The sequence below is a fragment of the Cololabis saira genome, chromosome 21 (genome assembly GCF_033807715.1).
Source record: "Cololabis saira isolate AMF1-May2022 chromosome 21, fColSai1.1, whole genome shotgun sequence".
NCBI classification, from domain to species: Eukaryota; Metazoa; Chordata; class Actinopteri; order Beloniformes; family Belonidae; genus Cololabis; species Cololabis saira.
Window position 1 is genome coordinate 11,089,280 of NC_084607.1, and position 21,413 is coordinate 11,110,692.

Genomic DNA, 21,413 nt, shown 5'->3' on the forward strand with positions numbered 1-21,413 from the left:
CTTTCTTTCTTTCTTTCTTTCTTTCTTTCTTTCTTTCTTTCTTTCTTTCTTTCTTTCTTTCTTTCTTTCTTTCTTTCTTTCTTTCTTTCTTTCTTTCTTTCTTTCTTTCTTTCTTTCTTTCTGGCTCATATCTATCTTTCTTTCTTTCTTTCTTTCTTTCTTTCTTTCTTTCTTTCTTTCTTTCTTTCTTTCTTTCTTTCTTTCTTTCTTTCTTTCTTTCTTTCTTTCTTTCTTTCTTTCTTTCTTTCTTTCTTTCTTTCTTTCTTTCTTTCTTTCTTTCTTTCTTCCTTCCTTCCTTTCTTCCTTCACGTACGTTTTACGTGGATTTAACGCAGAACCATAAATCCGGCTTTACACAAAAACATCATTAATGGGAATTTATCGTTTTTACCGCTATATGACAAATTCTTACCGTGGGGAATTTTTTTGACGGTAAATCGTGAACGGTAAAATATCACCCATTCCTACTCTGTAGGACCCCCTTATGTATGCGATCCCCCTAGATAAGGTGAATTCTGGGTTTTCTCCCACGACAGGCACCAGCCACCTCATAATTCCTGGGTGGAGACATCTGCCAACGGTCTCATGAGACTCTCCAGCACCTACCGGTCCCAGCTGCCACCAGGTGGTGATCACTGCACACGGAGACTCCAGTAAGGCAGGTCTGAACTTTCATTTGACACGCAGGACTTGGAGCTTGTGTTCCTGATCCAAAAAGGTGCAGACAAGTTATCCCCTCAGCCATGATGGAAAACTGAGCTGCTCCCAACAACGTGGGGATCTGTGGTGCTCCAACACATCCAGAATATGCTCCGAGTCCGAGGCCATGACGCTGTTTAAAAGCACAATCTCCTTAATAACAGTCAGGTACGTCTTCTGTATGGTTGAAACATCAAAAAACTGCTCTTGAAAAAGAGAAAAAAAGAAAAAACCAAGCTCACTAATGACACTGATGCAGATTCAAATCATCATTTATGTGCAGGCTTCATACTGAATGAGAATCAAAAAAGGTCTCCGGGGGGGGGGGGGACCATTTCCATTTGGCTTTGCTCTCCTGACAGCTTCGGTCCACGTGAGACAAACAGGCCCGTTTGCATCGCTGTAATCACGCCTGCCGACACTGAGGCCCGGGATGATTACAGCACAGAATCTAGGCCGTTGTTTGTTGGATGCGAGTGCTGTTGTGGCTGTTTTATAACAGTAACCATCTCTCCTGTTTCCTCAGTGAGAAACCAAGTTTGTGTTGCCAAGGTAACGTCAGCCAAATTGCCACCAATGACTGAGCAAAGGGAGCCATTTTGTTTCATTGACTGCTCTCCCTTTGGGCATGTAAGACTCGCTTGGTAACATGTTTTTAAATCATCTCGTATTTGACAGACTGTGTCACTTCTGTGTCTTAGGAGTCAACAAGTGTTGGATGGGAAACTACGTGCGAGGACGTTGTTTTACTTATTGTCCTTAAGGACAACTGATGGTGATCTTTGACAACAAATTCTGATTCATTTCAAACTTGCAGGCACATTTTGACGCATGCAATGTGCATCTGTTTACTTTTGGTTCCACATAAATACCGGAAGTGATATCTCAAACAAGACAATGCGTCAATTAATCCCACATGCTCGAAAGCATCCACTCACATTTTAATACTGAACAAATACGATCTTCCTTCTGTTGCAGCCTAATAAAAATCAAGCAGCAATACGAAAACACGGGTCGACGTCCCCTCCTCAACCCCATTTACACTTCCAAAGATTAAAATCGTTCCTTTTGACAAAAGGCAGAATAATAAATCTGTTACTAAATGGGTTTTAAGTGGGAAAAAATATGTCTTTCAGTCAAAGAGCAAGAAAAAAGGTACAAATTTTGGATCCCATGAGCGCAAACTCCTGATCTCCCATCACAAGACTGCCGAGCCGTGCCAAGAACCCCTTACCGCACCCCACCTCTGATCACACACACAAACATCCATACATATGGACCACAAAGGAGAGAGGAGCGGGGCTGCACCCCTCAGGAGTCCCAACTGCTGCTGGTATCTGCTAATCTGCACAAATATGCAAAGATTAAAATATTAGCTTTTCATTAACCCTTAGCTCTCGTGCTCTCTTGATTTACATTTTCTCCTGGTATGTCAGCTTCTTTAGAAGAGATATGTCTTTTTTTCAAGTGACTTGAGACCCGGCACAAATACTTGGTGAAGAAACCGCGAGGGTAAGCAAATTCTTGCTGCTAATTGCATTTGTTCTCATCAAGATTCAATTGAATTGTTTACACTTGCAAACAAGGAAAATGTCAAAAACGTCCGTCTATCTGCTCTGGGTTACTCTTTTCTAGGGGAAACTGATACACAGTAGGGTTTTGTCTCTCTCGGAATCGGATTTTGGCATAAATTGCACTTGGCTTCCGTAGCACGGCTGTTAGGAGCGAAGAGGAATTTTCCTCAAAACACAGTGGAATCCAGACTGACACTGAGGCCACTATTATTGCTCCACACCCAGAGTTCAGCAACAGGGGTGGGTGGGGACAACAGGAATGGATTCCATGTATGAAAACATGTCAGTCCACTTCAAAAGTTACGTCTATATCTGTGTTTATTGGTTAAATAAACCTTGCATCCCAGCGCGGTGCACGAGCCGGGACCTCGTCTGAGGTACGGGGGTAGACGGCGGCCGTACGGTTACGACCGCTCCTTCGTCTCCTGGACATCTTGGGTTTTTTTTTTTGCTTAGATTTCTTCGACATATGTGCACATTTCCTCAAGGACTCACTTCTCCACTAACCTATCATTACACTGTGGCGGGGGCCGACGAAAGAATGGAATACTAACGTGGAGCCACGCATCTCTTTTTAACCGAGAACCACAAAGCGATGTGAGCTAAGTCAACAAGCAATGAATTAACATTTTACTTGAACTTTTAGAAGCTCCGTCACAGTTCAGATCCGAGTCCTGTAATGTTTGGAGGAGCTGTGGTTGGCTGTGAACGTGTACTCCTGAGGTATTACGCCGTATTATGTAACATTCGTGTTTTTCTAGGATGACTGTGCAGTGTGTGTGTGTGTGTGTGTGTGTGTGTGTGTGTGTGTGTACACACATGGTGGGCTTGGAGAGTATTTTAATGTGCTCTCTGGTGGTGAATTTCATAGAGGAGGCCCGTTTTTAGTTACTGACTGAGTGAATTTGCTCATGTGTGAAGGAAGTCCATGTGATTTCCGAGTAAGGACTCGTACAGTGCTAACAAACAAATAAAAACCACACTACACTGAAAATGTGTCATGCACCTACACACACCAATCATAAACCTTGTTGCAAAATGAAATAAAAGCTGGTGCACGCTCAATCTGCCGTGCCACACAAAAACAGGTGTCCCAGCGAAAGCTTCCCATCCACCTGCGAGTGCTCGTGGTGGCTGGGGTAGACGGGGTAGACAGGGTAGACGGGGTAGACGGGGTCATCCGTCAACGGCTGCAGGGATGAGACTGCAAACAAGCCATGCGATTGGCGGGTGAGGGTGGAGGTTGCCCCGGTTTCCTTCTATTATCGGTGCAGCGATCTGCCGCCGGCGACGCCAGGCCCAGGGAACAGAGACGGCCTAACCACGCGGCTCAGACTCCCGCTCAGTGGTCGGAGCGAATTAGCATTCTCTAAACTAGACTGAAACTGCTTCAGGCGACATCAAAGAAATCATTTTAAAAAGCACAGACTTACCAGAGAAATACTGTTAAGTACAAATGAGCTGATACTTAAACAGTCGGGGGACTAAATTGTGCATAGGAACAAGAATCTGGGAGGGAGTCCAGGGAGGAATAAGACACATAGAAGTATTTTTTTTCTCCCCTTACAGTTCAAGTCTCTTACAATCATCAAGCCTCAAAAATCAGTCTCTGCTTGTGATTTTCCGCCCCGGCTGCAATCAGCTGCACACTCACGAGACCCCGCTCGCAGGCTTGACTGATGATCTGCACCAGGATGGGATTCTCATTCCCTACACCCGAGAGATCCGACCACCTGTTTCACTCACTTTACACATCCAGAGTTCATTTACAGTAAGGTGGTGACAGATGCAGTTAGAGCTGGAAAAGTACCTTCTTTGAAAAAATTCAGCACGTCGTTCTCCAAGTGAGAGCCGTTTTCATGTTACGAGAGCAGACGGGTTTCAAAGGCAGCAAGAAAATACGGCAACTGGGTTAAAAATGTAACCTGCTTTTTTCATTACACGTTGCAGGAAACGCTGAAGGGAGGGGGAAAAAAAAGGTCCAAACAGACAGATTAACATTTTGCTGTTTACGCTGGCTAAAGTTTGTCAAATGGGGAAAAGAAGAAGAAAAGAAATGTTTCCCAGAAGTTTTGAATAGTTGTCTTTATGTTAGACCAGGGGTCGGCAACCCAAAATGTTGAAAGAGCCATATTGGACCAAAAACACAAAAAACTAATATGTCTGGTAGGGCTGCACGATTAATCGTTAAAAAATCGCGATCTCGATTCATGCTTGAACGCGATCTCATTTCCAAATGACGACGATTTAAAAAAAAAAAAAAAAAAAAAAAAAAAAATTTTTTTAAAGATGGCTGCATAAAAAAAGGACTAGGCCTATGTTCTAGGTTGTTGTAGTCCTGTCATGGTCAACTATCATGTTGTCATGTTTGTTATATTTTGTTAATGATTGTGGATTACATTTGGAGAAACATCTACCTTTCTCATCACCTGACACATATTGCACATAAATATTGTTAAAATTGTTATTGTTAAAATTATTTAAAGACAAGAGAGATGTTTATTGTTTTTATGTTCAATGTCAGCTGTTACAGCAAAAAGCAGCCAGAGGAATAATTTGTTGCCTCAGAACTACAGGATCTGTTACAAGTCCCCTTTCTGAAAGGGTGTTCAACTCAGGGAGGAACAAATATTGTTAAATTGTTATTATTGTTTAAATTATTTAAAGACAAGAGAGATGTTTATTGTTTTTATGTTCAATGTCAGCTGTTACAAAGTTGATGCCAGTCTTTTATCAGGCACCATCATATTTTTTGTAACGTTTACCTTTTGTATCGGCAGCTTCTTAATAGCAGCAAAAGGCAATGGGGGGTTCATCCCAGCCAGAGGAATCATTTGTTGCCTCAGAACTACAGGATCTGTTACAAGTCCCTTTTCTGAAAGGGTGTTCAACTCAGGGAGGAACAAATATTGTTCAAAATTGTTATTATTGTTTAAATTATTCAAAGGTTTGTGTAAAGAAGACAAGAGATGTTTATTGTTATTATATTTTTGTTCAGCTGTTGCAAAGTTAAAGTAATAAGTGCAATACATTTTATATTGGAAAAAAATCGTGAGAGAATCGTGATCTCAATTTTAAGCAAAAAAATCGTGATTCTCATTTTGTCCAGAATCGTGCAGCCCTAATGTCTGGAGCCGCAATGAATGAAAAATGAAAAGTCTTGTATCAGCCTTAGAATGAAGACAACACATGCTGCATTTTTCTATATTAGTTATAACTTGGGGAAGATTTTTTTTTCATTATGCACTTCGAGAAAAAAGTCGAAATGTCGAGAAAAAAGGCGAAATGTCAAGATTAATTTTGAAGTACAATTTGAGAAAAAAGTCGAAATGTTGAGAAAAAAGTCAAAATGTTGAGAAAAAGCTGGAATGTCAAGAAAAAAGTCAAAATGTTGAGAAAAAAGTCAAAATTTCGAGAAAAAAGTTAAAAAGTCAAAATGTCGAGATTAAAAAGAAGAAAGAAAAGAAGAAAGAAAAAAAGAGAAATAAAGGAAAAAAAGAAGAAAAAAGGGAAAAAAGAAAAAAAAAGGAAAAAAAGGAAAAAAAAAAAAGGTCAAACATTTTTGAAAAAGCTCCAGGAGCCACTAGGGCGGCGCTAAAGAGCCGCATGCGGCTCTAGAGCCGCGGGTTGCCGACCCCTGTGTTAGACATTTGAAATGATCCAGAAGAGAATTTCATTTTGATCCTGAAGATTAAGACAACTCTCAAACAATAATTTAAGATAAAAAAAACAGTCGCTGAGCTCTGCAGATTTCCATTTACGAGGATTTAACTCTTCAACTGCAGCACTCGTTACTCTCAAGGCTGCATTTCCCCCCACAAGAAACAGCTGAAAAACCTCCCACTTCAGCTCTCGCCAGCTAGTCCTCATCATAACCTGGTGCAAGTCCGTCCCACACGCAGGCGCTCCAGAACCAAGCAGCTGCAGGAGTTTAGACGTTTCCATAATTGTCTGGTGGGAAGAATCAAACCTCAAACGTGTTGTGGAGCTTTAAGAGAGTAGCTGAAACACGTTGTTAGTCATTCTTGAGGTTTGCGCAGATTGAGAGTTTCAATTCTGGCGATGTTTGTGCCAAAATGTCAAAAGTGTTGACCTGAAGGGGGATGCACACTCCCACAACACCACCTAATCATATTATGCATTCCACATCTGCGACACAATGCGTGACACTTAACGGCGGCCCCGCACTCACTCCGGAGCTCATAAATAAAACAAGTAGACGTCATCACTGCGAGCAGCGGAGCCCATTACATACAATATGCAGCAATGTGTGGCGTGGGTGTGGTGGAGGGTCGGCTGGCCGAGGTTCATAAACATTAGGGCCAGTTCAGGGAGAGGTCAGAGGAAAAGCAGTTGGCCGGGTACAGTGGAAGACCCACGAGATATATCCAAATGTCACCGAGCTTCCCCCCCCTCCTCCTCCCAGGCCACCCGGGGAAAACAAAAGGGGAAGCATGCACATGTTCCCCGATGACGAGGACTGGAGCGCGGATGTAGCGAGGTCACGCGGAGGGAGAGGAGGTTACGGAGGGCCGGAGGGGGAGGAGGACAACGGAGGATGCAGATGTGCGGTGCGCTGAAGAGGAGAGGCACGATGGGAGGAAATACAACAAGCTATTGTTTGGAGAGAAAGGACAGCAATGGAGCCACGAGAGAGGCAGCTGAGGATTAGTTCGCTTTCACGTTCATGCAAAACACCAGCCAGACATTCTCGAGTGGTCGCCTGATCCTGATGGGCATGGGTCACCGTACTTTTCAGGAAAGGATGCTCTTTATTTTAACCTGCACAATGGAACAATGATAGGCCGAAGGGAACAGATTCACTACCTGTCATCCTTCAATGGGATCTTTGCAGTTTAGAGCTTTTTATGTCAGTAAGACCAACTCAAAGTCTTCATGCCGCCTCTACGCAACAAGATTTTAGTCAAGTATCTTAGTAAAGAAAAAAAAAAGTACAGCAAATATGTAGCTCAACCCTAAAATTTCAATTCTCTCTCTCAAATCTTCGGGTTCCTTTTCAGTGAAGGAAATGCTAATTTCCATTTCTGCACTTCTGTAATAAAGAAATCATCTACGTTCGCAAAATTAGGAATTATCCTACGCATCTCCACTGAAATCCTTTGGAAACAACATCATTAGATGAAGATACCATTTTCTATTCTACTTCTAATGCGCTGCAGCTTAACAACAAGCCCCGGCGGGCATAGAAAACTTAAAGTAATTCAGCCTGATTATTTTCTAAAAGCGATTAAATCTGCGTATTAAATCCTCGTTGGACTAAAGAGGTCAGCCTTGAGAGATAGGTAGTACGAACCCCTTAAACCATTTTCTGAAAAGCAGAAGCAGATTTACTCATCAGATTGTGTGGCTGCTGTGATAAGAAGCTGTTGATCTCGGGCTCGGAGGAAGGTCGCACTGCTTTAAATCATAATTACCACTGCACACTGTGACTGAGGCTGTAAAGCAAAACGCTAGATGTCTTAGATCGCCATAACTCTTCATACGGGCAAATCGACGCCGGCTCATCGCATGTAAAAGCTGGCCATTTTATCTTTATTCAACATAATAAAGATCCATCAGGAATATGGCTGGTTGGATATAAAACTAAATGGTGGAATCTTTGGCTGCAAAGTCTCATCTCATTAGTCTCAAGTGCCTTAATCACACCAGTGATGTTGGAAGTGGTGAAATTGTTTGCTGAAGTTGTGGGCGAGGCCGAGTTGTAACACAGTTCCTCTGACGCGTAATTACAGTTTCATAACATTACAAAACTCGTTGGCTCCATTAAAAAAGGAGGCACATTCCTAGAAAGCTTTTGTAATGAAAGAGGAATTTGTGGAATTCGGACTGACGGATATTGTGGAGTACTCCGGGTCATCGTGTCATCCAAGCCAGCGCGGGAATAAAAGTACCATTATTGAGAACTGGCGATACTTTAGATCAGCAGCTCCAAACCACAGGAGGAGAAAACCCCCTTTACAGCAAACAAAACAGTCACGGAAATTAGCACTTTTCCCACAAATAGTCTGCTCATTCTTCATCTCTTGTTTAAACTATAAATGATTTATACTCACAGATGTTTAAGCTTTCAACTCTAATTGGTGATATGAAGATTTTATTTGTTTTCAGCTTAAAAAAAGTTACTTATACTTTGACTCCTGATTAAATCTGGTGATGGATTTTGTGACAGAGCAGACTCTGTCAGAGTAGTTTCTTTTATTGTTTTCATGAGCAAACGAAGAGGTAAGTTAGGAGTTGGATTTCAGTCCCACAGAAGGTGCACATTCTGCTGTGACATGTAATTTAACTACTTTACTTGTGTCTATCAGTAATTTGGGAGCGGCCATGATTGCCTGAGAGGAGCTCTGATGGCTTTATGGGGAGCACCTTGTGTATATTGTAGTGATGTTGTGATTTGCTGATTGCTTAGCCAGGGGTGGAGTCAGGAGCAAATATAAAGGGGAAATGGTTCAGTACAGAAGAGGGCTGCCATGGGGAGAGGTTGATGCCAACACCTCTGCTTAATTGTGATTTCTGGTTTTTTTGAGTTGCTTGGTTTTTGTTTATAGATTTAAGTTGTCCAGGCCTGGAACCACATTAAAACTTTACTTTTCATTTGCAAGCCTGCCTTCCGTCTGTCATTTAAGGGTATTTTCTTACTGACAAATAGCCTTTTACAATCCACTCTGTAACAGATTTTACACCATTTTCTTTATTTTCAGCCTTAAAAGCTTATTGTTGAAGCTACAAGCTAAATGTATACATTTATGAAGACCAATGACCAACTTTCTTTAATATAAGAAACATAAATAGAAAATGTAGCAAATATTTACATTTAGGGGGCTCATATGGGTGAATTACAACCACTCAATATAATACAAATATCATTTTTTGTGTGACAAGTTGTGGAAAAAATATACAGCAAATCTCTGTGGAGGAAAACATATTCAAGCAGGCCTCCTTGATAGTTTTAGAGGATATCAGACTTGAAAGGACAGTGCAGACGGCCCCTCCACCCCCACCTCATCTGGCCCTGTCACCGCAGATACCTTTGATCTGTCTAATCAATGAACATCAGGGACAATTTTGACAGACTTCTGGGTGGGACACACACACACACACACACACACACACACACACACACACACACACACACACAGCACCATGTGAGACATGCATTCACATGATATGGGGAGATGATGTGTCTTATATGTTTTTCCACTGCTGGGTGGTGCCACGGCTTTGATCAACAAAGCTCTAAATGGCTCACCGGAGCATGTTGCCGTAGAGCTTACTGCATGAAAATCATTTACACATGCAAAGAATCCAAGCGTGACTGTTCAGCACCCCCCGCCCCCCCCACCTCTCCCTTCTCAGCTTCAGCAAGGTGCAGACAGCTGCCCAACCAAGACTGGCAGCTTTTCCTCGACAAATACGAGGTGCCATCTCGACTAGACCGGCAGGAAAAGAAGCGTCTCCCACCGCATGTCCGCAACATTCCTCTTTTAGCAAAAAATACTCTGCAGAGGAAACTTTGGACGACACATGTTTGAGTGACATCAACGGGGTGGATGTGATGAAGATGAAGGCAAACATTTGGGATTCCTCTGTAGACCGCCGGCCCCACAGATGTGATGCTGTTAGCTGTCAGCTGTGCACAAACTACACCCCCCCCTCCCCGTGTTACATTTCCATTTATTTAGTGTAAATGTCGAGGGATGCATGCACCTGCATGGCCGGCTCCCAAAACTTTTTGTCATTTTTCTGGGTCTCCCAGCGACAATAGGGCCACGTTTCATGACGTGACGACTCCTGTGAGCCATTTCCACCCACATACCATCCCAAATGTACAGGATCACTTTCTTACTTTCTCCCCGTGCGGAGGGGAACAATTTCTTCTGGCAAATGTTGTCCAGTTCTCTCCAGCTGGCCCCGACTGACTAAACACAGCATAATCAAGTGCTCTCAGGCTCTGTGCATGACACCCAAAAACAGGTGCCTTTCCTCCCTCGATCCCCATCCTTCTCCCACCCACCCACTCACTCTGAACTCTGACCTCACAGCCCAGGTGCCAGGTGTGCTAGCAGGGCTGCAGTTCTGGTGAGAGCAAAGCACGGAGCTTTATCTCACACAAATGAAGAGTTGGACCTTCTCCAACAGCCATAAGTCATTTAAGGGGGGTGCATAGGCAGAAAGGAATGAGGCTAGTAGTGGAAATATTCAAGGATGTTCCTGAAAGGGAGAATATGAGCTGTTTTTTGTGTTTTTGCAGAGAATTTAAAATTTTTCAAAGTATGACTTAATGATTATTTCAGTTGTGAGACTCTGAATACCAAATTGAGGTCAATATGAGGCTGCTGCTTTCTGAGGCCCCGTTTACACGGAGCAAAAACGGTGGCGTTTTCATGCGTTTTGGCCGTTCGTTTACACGGAAACGAAGCTCAAAGTCACCAAAAACGATAATTTCTGAAGACTCCGGCCAAAGTGGAGATTTTCAAAAACTCCGTTTTCACGTTTGCTTGTAAACGGAGGGAAACGGAGATTTAGGCTTCAGAATGTCACATTATTTTTAATAATAATAAGCAAACAAAGAAGAATGTACACATGCATGAGATGAAATGACAACCATCTTTTCACTTTCTGTTTTCAGAGCTATCATTATTATTATTATTATTATTATTATATTATTGCTATTATTATTATTATTACTATTATTATTATCATCATCATCATCATCATTATTGTTATTATTATTATTATTATTATTATTATTATTATTATTATTATTATTATTATTATTATTATTATTATTATTATTATTATTATTATTATTATGTGTAGACTTATGATACTTCATTTGTTTTTTTGTATATTCTATTCTGTTAAAAGGTGGGCAAGATAAGCTTTATGCTTCAAGCCCAGACCTTTTCGGTCAAATAATCACAATGTTGACCAGGGAAAAACCTGTGTTATCTTGTTTGTTGATTTTTGTTTGTGATTGACCGAAATAAATATTTACTACTACTACTTACTACTACTTATGCAACAGAAAAGTCACCAGCGTCATGTGCTCGACCTGTGTTTACAATTTGTTTGGCCACCATCAATATTTTCTTGTATTTTACCTGTTTTATATTGTAAAGTCACACTTAAAAGTAACTCCACTTCTCTGTCACTCCAAACGAAAGACTCTCGTTCCGTCTTGGAAGTAACTGGCAGTCAAGGCTGATTTATGGTTCCACGTTACACCAACGCAGAGCCTACGGCGTAGGGTACGCGGCGACGCCCACCGTACGTAGGCTACGGCGTCGATTTAACGCGGAGCCATATTATTCAGGCTTGACACGTGTCATTTGTTGACGTTTTTTTCCGATTGGCTAGCATGACTTTATCTTCTCGTTACACTGCCCCCTGCAGGTTTGGATGCTCATAGCACCTTAACAGCGTATTCATGCGGGTTCGTGTAAACGAGGGTATTTTTCAAAACGTAGAGGGGGAAATATCCGTTTTTGTGAGTATGTGTAAATGTGGCCTAAGATAAACCGATTAACTCCAGTTTTTACAATTATTTACATTTTCTTACAATAGAAGTAACAGTTATCCATGGTTCTCTGTATGACATGCGGTCGTGACCGTGACCGTGCACCGTGTGTGTATGTGGATACCTGCAGCAGCATGGATCAGGACGCTCTGGTTGGGCCGCAGGTTTCCAAAGTCAAACAGCATCATGTAGGCGGTGATGTAGTTGACAGGGAGGGCTGCCGCCTCTTCAAAAGTCATCCCCTCTGGCATGAGGAAGGTGTGGCCGGCTGGCACCACGACCACCTCCTGCCAAAGCCCAAAGCGGTTCAGCACCATCACCTTATCGCCAACCTGGGGCAGAAAGAACAACACGGGTCAGATCAACTTTAGAAAAGCAAAGCGCTGAGAGTCTGTACCTACTGGAACTGTAAGACCATTATTAACCAGCACGTATGATTCAAAAATGATTAAATACATAATTTGGATTTAACAATGCAAGGAAACCAACTAATTTAATTAAATATATAGTTAAAATATCTCAGGATCTTGAAAAGCTATGCTTAACATACGACAGGCTTGAAAGTGAATTCAATTTGAGACAGAAATAAAATACAATAGCCTCCTACTCTACGTTGCATCAAAGCTGAAGTGTGTGTCCAAGTCAATCATATACCCACAGTACATGACAGCATTTCAGCGATGTGGGCAAAAGGGAGTTTTTAAACCACTAACAGAACTCTGCTACAACTGATTAGCTGAATTCTTGAAGTGACAAGTCTTCACGCCGGTCTCCTGCTCGTGGTTTCTGTGCTGCAGCTTGAATGATTAAAATTGTGTGGCAGGAACAGCAGGGGTGAAGTTTACTGCTTTGCTTACAGCAGCAGCAGGCCGGCAAACACCCGGCCATCTGATCCAGCGAACCTTAAGTGTTTGCTCTTGAGAAGTGTGAGCAAACAAGGCGAGTGACGGCCGAGCAGGAGCGCGAGGACGGCTACAAGATTCATGGGCAAAGATAAAAGAATTGGATCCTGTAAAATACATCGGCGTTGGTGAGGATTGGAACTTGACTGATACGTGGTTTACTTGATTCATGTGCAGCTGTGAGCACTAAAGGAGTCAAAAGCAATGAGGAAAACAACGTGAGGAAGTATGGCTGGGCGATTTTTGACAAAAATAAAATCCCAATTTTTTTCTCTGAAAACCCGATTTTCGATTTCGATTTTTTTGGTACAAAAGACAATGGAATAAATTGTTTCAAATATTTTATCTTTATTTTTAAAGAAAAATAGCAAACAAATTTCCCTATTGGGAATGAAGTGCAATTGAAAAAGATACTGTAAATCCTCCTCGAGTTTAGTAAAGTGACAACATTTACAATTTTCAAACAAAGATGACTAGACGCATGCAGCCAGCTGCAAAAAAGGAAAATCGATTTTCCCATATTCCTTTTTTTAACATCGTTTTGATTAATAAATCCGATTTAGATTTAAAATCGATTAATCGCACAGCCCAATGAGGAAGACTTTTGTTATGCATCTTTTAGAATCACTTTGCTGCATGTTGCAACCTGCTCCAAGTCCTGATCATCTTATCAGCCCATGCTCCCATCACATCCTTATCAAAGCAGGATCCTTCGGATGCACAACTGTCTCCTTGGAGAAGAATGAGCCAAGATATAACCCCTCACACCCCGAGCCCCCCAGCCTCCTCACTAACCAATCAGGACAATTTACTCGACGGACTCAGGAAACAGAGACGACGGCAGCATTATAACTCTCTTCCTGTTTTCTTCCTCCCCCTTATCCGACCCTCCCACCCCGTTTCCATTCGCCTCACTTTTTCTCTTCCCTTCTTTCTCTTTCACTTCCTGACTCCTTTTCCTCTTACAACTTTAGAACGTCTTCCTTCCCCTTCTCTAGTCCCCCCGGTGTCATCCTGTCTGTGTCTGGCGTCTTTGACACTCTCTCTTTCATTCCCCCAGATTTTCATTCTGTCTTTGTCATCGCTTTCTTCTCTCCCTTCGCGAGGAGTGTCCCCGTCCACTCATCCTCATCAGCAAAAAACAGGACAATGGGGCCCATCTTCTCCCCTGGCTTCTCTCCACTCATCAGCGTCCCTGCCAGATTCTTCCCCATGGCTGAGCATAAAACAGGCTCTCTCCTCCTGGGAACAAACCCTATCCACCAAGGGCTCTCTAATGGTCTGGAGGGAGCCATGCGTCTCGCTGTCTATCCACTCCAATTAGAGAGATCCACGTCTCGCTCTCTTTTCATGCCCCTCGTCTTTCTAAGGCCGAGTCATTTGGTTTATTTCAAACTACACTTTCACTTTTATTCTACGTTGAGTTACCGCTCCTTGTTTGTAGTCACGCTGACTAACTCTCTCGCATCACCATCTTTTCGCCCCCCCAACCCCTCCATCCATCCCCAGGTCTGCTCTAGTGTTGGATGCTTCAAACTCATCAAGCTCACTGGTTTAATCGGGGGTACAGTGTGGTACAAATCGATACGCGGGGGAGCTCAGGCTTTCACAAGAAACAAACATGACTCACACAGTCAAACGCATCTGCAGTTATTCTTCTTGTGCCTGTGTAAAGCATGTGAGTTACCGTCAGTCACTCAGACGCTGGAGCAGGAGCGTCCAAGGCAAAGTAAACAAGCCTTGTGACAAGTCGGTTTCAACATCTTCACATTGTGACACAAAAGCACACAGGCGCTTCTTGCATTTCCTCTCTCAACCTTCATACCGCATTGAATGCGGTCACAGCTGGGGTCAGGAGCATGGGGGCGGCGGACAAAGACACTGCCAGTAAACTGTATATGAATGGACTTAATCAGATGGTGATTCAATTTTGGGGTATGCAGGCCTCCAAGTCAGCTCGCTTCATGGCCAGGAGCTTTGACGAGTTCAGCAAAAAAAAAAAAAAAAAAAAACACCAGGGTGAACAAAATTCCTCTCACAGTGGTCCTGAGTCAGGTCGAGAAGGAAGATGACAGCTGAGTAAAGCACTTACAGATCTTAAGTTCTTCCTGTAAATGTGATGAAAAATACCACTGTGGTGCCCCGAGTGCATTTATATCTAAACACTGTTTAGATAACGTTGGAATAAAAGGACACGTTCAGTGCACACACAGCAAAAGCTGTGATTCAAATCACATTTTTTTTTTAAATCTTCCCCTTCAAGTTTGACTTTTTTCCTCTTTTTTTCATTCTTTGTCATCTACACAAACCTAATTTACATGATCAAATAGAAACAAATGTGAGTTGAATATACTTTATGCTCTTTGAGTGATTTTTTATAAACATTTGTTCACACTGAAAAACATTTTCATTCATCTAACAATATGTTTAATAAAAGAAGAAAAACAGGACCTGAAAAATAAAGAATTTATCGATCCTCTTAATTTCTCCCGTGGCTTATATTGCAGATTTATGGTTCAAGGGGTTTCATATTGAACAAAAAATATAAATTTGCGGTTGACACCACATGGAACTTGTCTCCAACTATCTGACAGGACGATGACTAAACATCCACACTTTGTCTGAACAGTTTTCAGAAGGAGAAGCACACTGACTGAAGTGTATTCTTTAACCCTGCACCGACTGTCACAGATGAGTAGAAGGAAGAAGGATTCACTGACGGTCCAGTGGTTAAAGGTGGTTTATAAGATTACATGGAAGCAAAGAAGCTATAGATCAGGGGAGGGAGGGGTTGATGGAGGAAATACCAGACTGACAATGTGGGCCAGAGGGAGGTAATTGAGAACATATGGGTGAGATCCTTCTAAAACTTACCAAGGGGGAGGCTTAATTATTTTAAGCAGGCCTGGAGGAAGAAAGAAAGTGCTGATATTTGGCATCAGGGGACCATTGGTGCGATCTGTGATATTTCCTCTTTCCACTTACTCACTGTTACACTTTCCCCATGCCTTGCTCTCCTCCTCAGGTTATCTCGGGCAAGCTCACTGTATTCTCACTTTACCAAACATACTGAAGGAAATCTTGTTTTGCAAAAAAAATAAAATATTGACACATAATACAAGACATGCCGTGGATTATCAAGGAACGTAAGTGCAGTGCTGTCTGTTATTTGAAACCATCTGACACAGATTTAAGTGTATTACTGATGTTGACCATGTAAAAAAATGATTAGAAATGCTATTAAAAACATAATTTAACTCAGTGAAGCCTTACAAATGCTCTTCTATCTGTCTGAAAATGAGACATATGAACAAAATCTTACAAGGATAACATTTAAATCGTCACACTGAGTCACTAATGCATGTTGCATTATGTGGTTAAAAGAAATTGTTTTCGAGCTTTGTAAGGAGAAAACACTCAGACACACCCAGTATTGCATGTATGTGTGCATATGTGTATGTATATGTGTGTGTGAGGGGTATAGAGAAATAGCAGCAAGTGGGGGTCCCAAAAAACTCTATCAGGGTCAGTATATCCCCTTAAAGCAGCAGGCCAGAAGATCTTAGACATGGCTATTCATCAGGAAGATTGGGTCTTAATTCTATAAGAGAAAAGACTGCAAGTGAGATCCGGAGCAGCTTGTTTGTGTGGCTTGTGACCTTTAAATCCAATCAACATCACTGACAATGCAGAAAGAAGCAATAAAGTAACCTGGAAACACGAGGGTCTTAACCTTCAAGGATGTTGAAGCTTCAGTTAGCTGACCCATCATTTAATTAAAATATAACACGCACAGATTCCCCATCCCTCCATAAGATGCACTTTACAGGCAGGAGCCACTCCCAGCCAGATCCACTGACTCCGCACTTGCAGCCCACGTGATCAGCGGCACTTTGTGTCTGTCCACAGATATAAAGTGACCAATGTGAGAAAATGTGGTGCTCTCTTACAAGAAACATTGTGACTCATCACTGTATAACGTTTTGCAGTTTAAAGTGCCTCTCGGCGTTACCGTGGTGATGCCATGCTGCCGGGAGAGGCATGTGACTCATCATGCAATATTAGAAAGATCTTATAATCCTCCTCCAATCGCATCATTATCTCTGGGTGTACATTAAAAAGGGGCCTTTATTCCACTTTGCCTCATTATCTTGTCTGGTTTGAACTTTTTGATATTTGATCGCAAATATTTTTTTTCTGAACCATACAAAGGAGAAATGCAATATCCGGAGATGAGCCCAGTGTCTGGTGCGCCGCGCCTCGCCCTTTCCACTCCAAGAGTGCGTGCGCCGTCTCTCCGAGTAAAGGCTGATTTATGGTTCCGCGTTACACCGACGCAAAGCCTACGCCGTAGGGCACGCGGCGACGCGCACCGTACGCCGTAGGCCACGCCGTCGATTTAACGCAGAACCATAATTCAGGCTTAACAATAGGCGTCGGCGACTCCTGTCTTTGCCACCGGTGTCAAGATAAATGACTTACTGTGGCTTCTTTCCAGCAGCCTCCAAAATAAAATCCCTTACTGTCAATTTACAATTTCCAATGTGGCACTTGATATATAGCTATGAGCTGGCTCTCGGTGGGCTTTTTTCTGTGATTGAAAAATTACATTTTTAGAATTAAACTCATAGGATGGAGCACAACTTATAGAGCAGCTTTAGTATATACCATAAAATAACCCTGGATATAGTCTGCCATGTAACAATGGGGTGTTTTTGTTCTTGTTTGTACGCTTATTTACACGCTTATTTACAATTATATATTTTTGTGTCCATGGCAAAATAGATAAATCAAGAGACGCTCCCCACCTCCCCGCCCCGTTTTTAATTTTGAAGGCAAGGAATCGAGTTCCGTCTTCCGCTGGACAGCTTGACGCACCGCTCCACACCGTGGCGCACTTCACAGCGCATAGCAGCGTGGGTGCAGCGACAGTTTCACACAGTTAACGGAATCGAATGAGCTCATTTAAGCTTTATACTTTCAACACAGTTCACGGTATTAACAAGAAATTCGTCATAGTAACTATTTTGCACTTGAAGTTGCTCAATGTGGCAAGTGCGCATCGGCAGCCCAGTTTGAAAGCCGGTAAGACAAGAGGGGCGACGCCTGCTTCTGCGGGCGACATGACACTAAACTTGTGCCATTAAAACACTTTCACGCCTTTTGTAGAGGATAAAAAACTACAATAAAAGAGGCATCACTGCTTTCACTTTCAAAGCAAAGAGCACTTGTCTCTATTTTACGCAAAAGAAGGCTAAAAGGGTTGCCTCGACCGTGATATGTCAATCATAAGATATAATCCAATTTTATCATTCGTAGGATAATCATTTAATTTCCTCGCCAATGCATTAAAATAATTAAATTATGAGTCTGACAGTGAAGCAGCGCTTCCATCTCTCTCTGAAGGCTGATTTTTGGTTCCGCGTTACACCAACTCAGAGCCTACGGCGTAGGTTACGCGGCGACGCCTGCTTCTGTGGGCGACATGACACTAAACTTGTGCCATTAAAACACTTTCATGCCTTTTGTAGGGGATGAAAAATTACAATAAAAGAGGCACACTGCTTTCACTTTCAAAGCAAAGAGCACTTGTCTCTATTTTACGCACAAGAAGGCTAAAAGCGTTGCCTCGACCGTGATATGTCAATCATAATATATAATCCAATTTTATCATTCGTAAGATAATCATTTAATTTCCTCGCCAATGCATTAAAATAATGCAATTATGAGCCTGACAGAAGCAGCGCTTCCACCTCTCTGAGAGGCGAGCGAAGCTTGACACGCCCATATCCACATGAAGCTGTTCAGCGCCCAAAAATACAATACTCATCACTTCATCACTTAAACAATACAATATAAAAGGATAAATGTAGAATCAAAGTGTAAGAAAAAGGTTTAATGACACGTTTTCTTACTTTTCTGTCTGTTACTTCTTCCCCCACGGCTTCCACCACCCCGGAGCACTCCATCCCCGGGGTGACCGGCGGGGACGGGAGCCGCTCGTACAGCCCTTGTCTGGCCATCAGGTCGGCGAAGTTCAGCCCGCAAGCCTTGACCTGCACCTGGACCTCGCCGGCCTTGAGAGCCGGCTTGCCCTTCTTCACCTGCAGCTTGACTTTATCATACCCCCCGTAGCCGGTGAGCACCAGGGAGCGGTAGGAGAAGGTGTCCTCCTCGGGGACCTTCTCGGGGGCCCCCGCGGGGGCCGCGCCTCCCTCTGCGGCCGCCGGTGCCGACTCCGTCTTAGTGGGAGACTCGGCTTTGGGCTCTTCCGTGGGTTTGGTCTCCTGCTTCTGGTCCACGGCGTTCTGCTGCTGCTGGGCAGGTGCGTCCTCTCCAGACATCTCGAGACGGTGATGGTTATAAACGAGATGAAAATCACTGCTCAGAGGCTTTTTTTCACTTTTTGTGAATTTTTTCCTGCCTGCGCTTTGCCTTGCAAGTAAGACAATGTGAGAGTCGGACCTTGTTTCTCAGCAGTCTTGCACGGAGACGCAAACCCCGACGAAGTGGGCTGATCAGTGGCCAGTGGCTGTCAACGCCGCGCTCTGACTCTCAGTGTGAAGGCTGTTTTATGGTTCCGCGTTACACCGACGCAGAGCATACGGCGTAAGCTACGCGGCAACGCCCAGCGTACGGTGCGCGTCGCCGCGTGCCCTACGCCGTCGCTTTAACGCGGAACCATAAATCAGGCTTGAGTGGGACGAGAGAGAGGGAGACTGGAAAACACGGAGTGCTGATGAAACTCAGGGACTGGCTGATGTGATTGGATGGCTTTGGCCGTTTGGGTAGGGCAATAAATTAGGTCCACATTGCATCAAAGTGATTTGCAAAAATGTCCACGGAGACTGAAAAGCAAATAAAGTTACAGCATTCCTCAAAATGTGCTGATTCCTGCAAGACCACATGAGCATAAATAGTAAGTTGCTTCCAAACGGTTCAAGAAAAGCCACAAGTAAAGATAGTTACATTAAATGTAACTTATAGTTAATATTGTATTTTTTTTTTTTAATTTCGGTTGTTTTTTTTTGTCTCATATGTTTTGGTTCTCTCACAAGTAAAGCATCCCAACTCCCAAGCTAATTACATTAATGATTATAGTTGATTTCAGGCTGGTTTCAGGCTGCATTTGCTGGCTGTTTACTGCTGCATGTAGTTTGTCAAGCAAGGAATAAAAGGAAATGTCTGTTTATGCTGCCCATTCTGGTCTTGCAGGAACTTTGTGCCTGCTCATTGTTGTAACTTCCTTGCACAGGCAGCTCTGAAAAATATGAGTTTACATTAAGGTCATGCCAGTTTAGATGAAATAATGGACTGTACAGATTATTGCTTCAGGGGATGAGCTCTCAGTATCCAGTGCTACTTCTTGCAGGTCTTGTGACAAACATAAATAGGCCTACTTGTTTTTTACGTGATGATGGCAACTCAAAGTTCTGCTTTCATTTGTCAGGGAGAGAAAGCAGAAAGCACAGAGCTGATATCAGTCTCGGATCCATTCAGACTGTGAACACAGCGATGGTGAGACACCTTGTGGTTGTAAAGTGCCACTCAGCACTCCTGAGGCCACTGTCAGCAATGTCCCAGTCCATTTCCCCCAGGGGCTTAATGCTGTTGGATGCAGGAATGACTGATTTGCTGCTTTGACATAGACAAATGTTACAAGGTGGACTTGTATTCTTCCTAACGGAGCCACCGTTAATACACAGCAGTATGTGGGTGCTCACAGGGTGGGTCCTCTTCTCCTCCTACGGGTACAGTGTGGTGATATATCACTGAGGCACAAAACTGTCTTGGACTGCAGATTGTATAAAGCCTAAAAAAGCATTAGAGGGGAGGCTAACAGGAAAATGCATGAGCAGGAGGATGATTTCAGAATACTGATGTACCAATAGCTGAAGTCGGTTTTGAACTCGGACTGTCACATGGAGAGAGTTGGATGAAGACATTCTGGTTCGGACACCTGGTGTAGTTCTGAGACTTGCTCTTTCATCTAAGTAGGTTACAGAATCTAATGTTGCTCAGTGGTGTAATCAGCCTGGATAGAATACTGTGTCACCACTTTGCCTGGCAAATAGACTGAGTCCTCAGGGAGTCCGTGAGGACAGGCCTGTCTGAATTTCAAACACACAAATACTTCCTTTCTGCTAAAGATGGGCAAATATTGGAATTTACAAAAAACTATGTTAAACTAAATCTTATTCAAATCCCCCACATATCTGCTGTCATGAATGATTGGAAATACATACACCTTCAGGATCAATAACGTATCCATCTACTGTATCTATCTATCCATCCATCCATCCAGCCATCCATCTACAGGACTGTCTCAGAAAATTAGAATGTTGTGATTTTCTGTAATGCAATTACAAAAACAAAAATGTCATACATTCTGGATTAATTACAAATCAACTGAAATATTGCAAGCCTTTTATTATTTTAATATAGCTGATCATGGCTTACAGCTTAAGAAAACTCAAATATCCTATCTCAAAAAAATTGAATATTCTGGGAATCTTAATCTTAAACTGTAAACCATAATCAGCAATATTAAAATAATAAAAGGCTTGCAATATTTCAGTTGATTTGTAATGAATCCAGAATGTATGACATTTTTGTTTTTTTAAATGCATTACAGAAAATAAAGAACTTTATCATATTCTAATTTTCTGAGACAGTCCTCTATCTATCTATCTATCT

General features: G+C 42.6%; 1 protein-coding gene across 1 annotated transcript in view; it reads right to left on the minus strand.

Moving 5' to 3' along the window:
• Window positions 1-19,245, minus strand: part of vat1 (vesicle amine transport 1) — a 34,194-nt gene extending 14,949 nt beyond the window's left edge. Inside the window, exons 1-2 of the mRNA XM_061711527.1 lie at window positions 18,632-19,245; window positions 11,939-12,146 (exon numbers count right to left, since the gene is read on the minus strand). Of these exons, the coding sequence (XP_061567511.1) occupies window positions 11,939-12,146; window positions 18,632-19,060 (637 nt within the window). The 5' untranslated portion in view covers window positions 19,061-19,245. The remainder of the gene's footprint in view (window positions 1-11,938; window positions 12,147-18,631) is intronic.
• Window positions 19,246-21,413: the final 2,168 nt, after the last annotated feature.